Source organism: Diceros bicornis, chromosome 26 (assembly GCF_020826845.1).
Source record: "Diceros bicornis minor isolate mBicDic1 chromosome 26, mDicBic1.mat.cur, whole genome shotgun sequence".
NCBI classification, from domain to species: Eukaryota; Metazoa; Chordata; class Mammalia; order Perissodactyla; family Rhinocerotidae; genus Diceros; species Diceros bicornis.
The window spans coordinates 47,197,870-47,203,869 of record NC_080765.1 but is presented as its reverse complement, the minus strand read 5'-3'; the positions used below and the strand labels follow the sequence as shown (position 1 = coordinate 47,203,869).

The 6,000-nt window shown below is 67.5% G+C and overlaps 1 protein-coding gene across 7 annotated transcripts in view; it reads left to right on the top strand.

The window, feature by feature from the left end:
* Positions 1-713: 713 nt before the first annotated feature.
* Positions 714-6,000, top strand: part of CACNA1H (calcium voltage-gated channel subunit alpha1 H) — a 69,646-nt gene continuing 64,359 nt past the window's right edge. For 6 of the 7 annotated variants that reach the window (XM_058570419.1, XM_058570418.1, XM_058570416.1 and 3 more), the window contains exon 1: positions 1,142-1,552. In XM_058570419.1, the coding sequence (XP_058426402.1) occupies positions 1,257-1,552 (296 nt within the window). In that variant the 5' untranslated portion in view covers positions 1,142-1,256. Of the gene's footprint in view, positions 946-1,141; positions 1,553-6,000 lie in introns of those variants that run through there. The other variant, XM_058570417.1, reaches the window with a different exon arrangement.

The following is a 6,000-nucleotide window of genomic DNA, read 5'->3' as shown; positions in this document are numbered from 1 at the left end:
AAACTGCCGCCTGTGCGTGTGTATGTGTGTGCGCGCGTGTGCGTGTATGTGATGCGGATGCAGGAGCACCCAGGATCCCACCCACGGATACAGCAGCACATCACACGCGCACGGTCACACCCAGGACACACTCGCGGGGGAAGCGGCACGCAGCCCGCGGTCACGGCCGCGGCGCACCGCCCACGCCCGCCCCGCCCCCTCACCGACCCCGGCCCACGGCATGGTGGGGGTGGGGGCGGTGCGCCGCGGCGGAGGGGGAGGGGAGAGCCGCCTCCGCGGCTCGGGCCGCCCCCGCAGTTGGGGGCGGGGAGGACGTTGGCGCCGCTCCCCCTCCCCCAGCCAACGCTCTCCGCGAGCGCCCCCTGGCGACCCTCGCGCCCGGGAGAGGGAGGGTGGGGGCGCGGCGGGGGGCGCGGCGGGGGGCGCGGCAGGGACAGCCCCACCCTCCGGGACCTGGGGGGCGGGGCGCCCTCCGCGCTGGCGGAGGGGTCGCTGGCTCGCGCGCCTCGGGGAGCGGGCTGGCCCTCCCGGCGCCCCGCGACCGTCCCCGCGGGGGCGCCCCCGCCCCGCGCTCGGCGCTCCCCTTCCCCGCGCTGGCCCCGCCCCCCGCACTGGCCCCGCCCCCCCCCGCGGCTCACTCCGAAGTTTCCTGCGCCGCGCGCGGACACGCTTCAGGCTTGGTGGCCGCCTGGCCGCCCCGCCGCCCCCGGCCCGCGCCCCTCTCTCCCCGCCTGTCCGCCTAGCCGTCCCTCTCCGCGCCAGGCCGCCGCCGTCGCCGCCGCCGGGCCAGCCGGAGCGGGAGCGGGAGCCGGCGGGCCGGGGCGCGGGCCGGGGGCGCGGGCCGGGGGCGGCGGCGCTCTAGCAGGGCCGAGCGCCGTGCCGGGTCCGCGGTGACCGCGCCTCCCGGGCCATGCCCGCGGGGACGCCGCCGGCCGCCGGAGCGAGGTGAGACGCGGCGAGGACGCGCGCCCCACTGCGCGCCGGAACCCTCTTCAACTTGAGCGCAGCCGGCCGGGGGGCCCCTCGGCTGGCGCCCCCCGCCCTGGCGGTGGGGGAGGGGCCGCCCAGCCCTCGCCGGAGGGAGGGGGCGAGCGGGGGCGGGGGCGGGGGGCGCGTTTGTCTCTAATAAGAAAAGACAAAGGCATCCCGGCGGCCGCGGCTGTTCCCGCAGCTCCACTCCGCCCGAGGCGGGCGAGGGGTGTCGTTCCTGGGACCCGGTCACCGCCTGTGCCCCGCAGGTGCTGGCCGCAGCCACCATGACCGAGGGCGCGCTGGCGGCCGGCGAGGTCCAAGTGCCCCTGGGCGCGCCGGCCCCGGGTCCTGCGGCGGTGGGATCGTCCCCGGCGAGCCCTGGGGCTCTGGGGTGCGAGGCGGAGCGGGGGTCCGGGCCCGGCGCGTCGTCCCCCCAGAGCCCGGCGGCCGAGCGCGGCGCGGAGCTGGGCGCCGACGAGGAGCAGCCCGTCCCGTACCCGGCATTGGCGGCCACCGTCTTCTTCTGCCTCGGGCAAACCACGCGGCCGCGCAGCTGGTGTCTCCGGTTGGTCTGTAACCCATATCCTTCCCGGCCGACTGGATGCGGGCATCTGGGGCGTGGGGATCCAGGGCGCGGGACCCCATCCGCGTGCGTCCCCCCATCCGCGTGCGTCCCCGCGCGCCCGGGCTCCTTAGACCCGGCGCGGGCCGGGCACGCGGAGGGTGCAGGGCAGGGGCTCGAGGGCAGCGTTCCTCCGAGAGAGGTGGCCCCAGGCCGCGCTTTGGGGGTCAGCGAGGGTACCTCCGCCGACCCCAATAGGGCGTCTCCGCTCCAGAGCCAGCTAGAGACGGGAGAGGCTGGAAGAGAAGCAGCGAGGCCACCGCGGGCTTGCAGGGGAGAAGGGTCGGAGGGAGGGGAGGTGGGAACTCTGCGCCCCGGTGGGCGGCATCCAGGACGGGAATTCACGGCTCCTCCGGGCTTACAGACCGCCTGGCCTGAGGTAGGACTCTCGCTGGGGAGGGCAGGCCGGTAAGAACTAGAGTGAGGGAGCGAAGTTTTCGTCTTGTGCCTTGCGCTTCGGAGCGTTGTGGGAGACCCGCGGGGGCCGGGCGGTCCTGCGCCTTCGCTCGTCCTTTTCCTCGGAGAGAGGCGGTGATGTTGGCCATGAACTTGCCTTTCCAGGCTGAACTGTGTGCCGGGGCTGAGTTAAGTCATGCGCAGCTGGGGGTAGGGGGCAGGGAGGCGGCTGTCACCACACTGTGGAGTCGCTTCTCCCGTGCTTTCCCTGGCTGGAGAGGAAGGGGGCCGCCCTTTCTGCTCCGGGTGAGAGTGGCCTGCACAGACTTTCAGAGAAGGTTCCAGAGCAGGGCTTGGTGGGGCCAGGGGGCATTTCTGGGATGTAGGCAGCAGGTGGCCTTTGGGGACTGTCTCAGCGGGCTCTGGTTCGCCTGGCATCCAGGCTGGTTCTCTCCACCGGCCCGAGGAACTGGTTCCCAGGTGGCCGGAGTTCGGGTTTGGAGGGACAGGGCGTCCTGGACAGGCGGCCACGGGGGCAGGGACGGCCCAGGAGAGGAGGCTGCGGGAGCTGGACCCTGCACGTAAACTTTGCTGGTCGGAGTTGAGGAGACAGAGACAAAATGAGCAATGTGTGTATATATTTTCGTACCTTGTGTGTTTAACTGTGTAAATATTAAATACAAAAGAAGAATGTGCACCAAAAAAGTAATAAAACCTGTGTTTCTGTTTTCTGAAATCCAAACATGGGCTGAGTCAGACTTGTCTCCTGGTTGTGAAAGAGGTCGTCGTGGTGGGGACGGTGGGCCGTGGCCAGAGGGCCTGCCCCGAGCTTGGCAGCAGGCACCAGTGGCGGCATTCGTCCTTGCGACCTTTGTGTGTGTGGTGGGCGTCCGAGGGTGTCGGCGCTTGGCCCTACCAGCAGTGGCCAGGCTGACCTTGCGATGTGGCTGTGGGTTTGTCCTCTCTGCAGAGCCCAGCCTGGAGGTGACCAGGCGACGTCGTTCTGGAGGGAAGGTGGTGTGGCTGGGTGTGGTGGTGGGTGACAGGGTGGGTACCCTGAGGCCCTGGGACTGGATGGGACGGGAGGCCAGCCCTCCCTGCGTGTCTCTTGGTTCCAGATGTGTGCGCAGACCAGGTAGGGAAGGAGCTGAGTGGGCTTGCACTTTCTCTCTCCTGACAGCCACCTGGTCTGGCTGCTCCGTTCCCTCTCGGCTGCGGGAGGCTTCGAGCCTGACCCCGGTGTTCTGGGCCGGCGGTGTCCCTGAGGGTGTCTGATGAGGTTGTTTGTGTTACTCAGGGCAGGGAAGGTGGAGGGGGAGCTTTCCAGAGGTTGGGTGAGGCCCAGAGGGGGCAGGGGGATCCATGTGCCAGGGTCCTTGTGCCTGGGGTCCCTCACAGCGGAGGAGGAGGGTGCCGAGAGCAGGAGGAGGCCTGTCACCCAGGGGAGAGCGCTGGCCTCTGTGAGTGGCAGCTCCATCCCTGCTCTGTGACCCCTCTGGTGTTCCCAGGGGTCCGTGGCAGGGAGAGGAGGGGGCTGCTCTGCACATGGCAGGGTTCTTTGCCTCCTACCATCATGCAGTGTGCCTGCTTGGAGCCTCCAGGTCTCCCCAGGGGGCCCTGCCGTGCACCCCACTTGTCGTCGGTGTCTCGTGGTACATTTTGATCCTCCTGGAAAAGAACTGTAATTTGGAGTATTCCTAACCCCCTTCTTGATGCTGGGGAGTCGAGGAGCTCAGATCCCTGGGTCGTGTTACTCCAGGCCCCATGGACATGCCGTGTCCATCAAGTGGGTGGACTTGTCAGGGTTCCTGGCCTTGTGGGGACGCCTCCTGACCCCAGCAGGTGCCAGGCCCTCGTGTAGGGGGGGTGTCGGCTGCAGGGGGAACCCAAAGTGAGCTGGTGGGCCGGAACAGGTGAGGATCGGCTCCCCGGGGAAGCCCGTGGGGCCTCGGCACAGGCTTTCCGGAGCGCTTCAGATACTTGGGAGCTGGAGGGGCGGCCTTGTGGGAGGCAGGGGGCGTGGTGGGTGGTCGGTGTGGCTAGGTTTTTCAGGGACCGTGCCTGGGGCCTCCGTCTCCCTCCTGCAGGTGGATATCACGTCTTGGCGCCCACCCTCCTTCCCCGGAGCCTGCGTGCTGCAGAGGATGGTTTGGAAAGTAGCGTAATTGGGTCTGTTCCGGGAGCCCACACTCCGTAAAGTAACTCCTCACTCCCCAGAGACGGGCAGAGTCCACCAACGTCCGCCAAGCGCAGCCTGGGCAGGGGTGTGATCGGCAGTTGGAAGGCAGGAAGGGGCCTTCCTTGAGGCCTGGACCTTTCTGGAGCTCCCGCATGGATGACCCCCCTGCAGACGGCCGTGCATGTTCTGTTTTTAACTGAAGGGAGACTCGAGTCCCCGCGAAGGAGTTTCTGAGGATGGCTCTCTTCTTATTGATTTACTTTGGTTTTGGGGAGTATAAGTGTGCTGGAACTTTTGGGGCGAGCGCTGTTTCTCCTACACGGGTTTATTTATAGAGGAAGGTGGGTGGGATCTGTGTGTTGTCGCCCGCATGGCTGGCTTGTGTTCTGCCCGGGCTCCCCCCGGGGTTCCTGACTCGGCACTTGCCTGAGACGCAGCTGCCGTGTCCCAGCACCCAGGCCAGGCAGGGCCTCCCGGAGACGCTCATCGACTGGGAAGGGGCCCGGCACGGTCCTCGTGTGAGCCATGGAGGCCGACTTTGGCACAGTCAAAGTGTTTAGGGACCAGGAGGTCGCCGAGGGGGCACTTGGGGACTTGGGGATGGCAGGCACCTCAGGAGGTGTCTCCCTGGGGCCGGGCACCGAATGCCCCTCTGCATAGGGCTCAGAGAAGGCAAAGGACATGCCAAGGTGATGCAGCTGCTGGAGGGCAGAGCTGGGTGAGCCTAGCCGGACTCTCACGTCCACATGTTTGTCCAGCAGGAGGTGAGGCTGGATGAGTCCGAGTCCTTAAAGGCATCTTGTAAGAATTGATGCTCCAGGCTGTGGTGCCGCTGTCGTGCCGCTGCCGTGCCCGGGGCTCATGGCGGGCGTGGGCAGCTGGTGAGGACACACAGGGCATTGATCTGGAAAAGGGGAGGCCCTGATGTGCTGTCAGTTGCTTCCCTGCACCCCACAGCCCCCCTCAGCCCCCGCAGAACGGACGTGAATGGGCCGGTGGAAGGTCTGCCTCACTTTTCTGACCTTGTGGCCATGACCTCTGAGCACTTTGTTGTTCGCGCAGGGCTTTCTTCATGTGCTGCAGAAATCCAGGCCCGGGGTGCTCCCTCCTCCCAGCCCCTTCCTCAGCCAGCACCTTGTTCTGGCTCCGGGCCCCTCTCCTCCTGGTGCGGACGTGTGTCGACTTCCCTGGGCTCGGAGTCCCCGGGCCAGCCCCTTGGGGGGAATCTCCCTGGAGTCCTTGAGGTGCTCCCGGGCAGGCACTGGGTGGGCCTGGGGCTGGGCAGACGGAATACCATCCTGGTCTCAGTAGAGTCCTGGGGTGTGAAAGCGGAGGGGTCGTCCCCGTTCTGGGGGCTTGCCCTCTGGGCCGGCTGGGTACTTGTCTGCGTCGGGGCCCTGGGCTCCCCACGACCGTGACTTCTGTGCCTGAAGGAGAAAGGAGTTACAGATGTGTGTCCGTGTGTCTCTGCAGCCCCCACTAACACCTCGAGCTCCGAGGGCACGTGTTCACACTGAGCACTGGCTATGTGCTGGGCCAGGGAGGGGCGTGTTCCTAGCCTCTGGGGCTGGGAGGGGACAGGGAGGCAGAAGTAAAGACACCCTATGAGCTGGGAGGGTCATGGGGAGGGTGACAGCAGAGAGGCGAATCTCTGAGTGCCTGCGGGAGGCAGGGTTGGGGGAAGCTGTGTCCGTGTGATGGCCGTTTCTGCAGGGGTCTGTGGACAGGGGCCTGAGCTCCCATTGGCCCCTGAGTGAGAGCAGGGCTCTGTTGCATCGTTCTGCTGGATTCCGTGGTGTGTAAGGGAGGTGCGCAGGAGGACTTCCTGGAG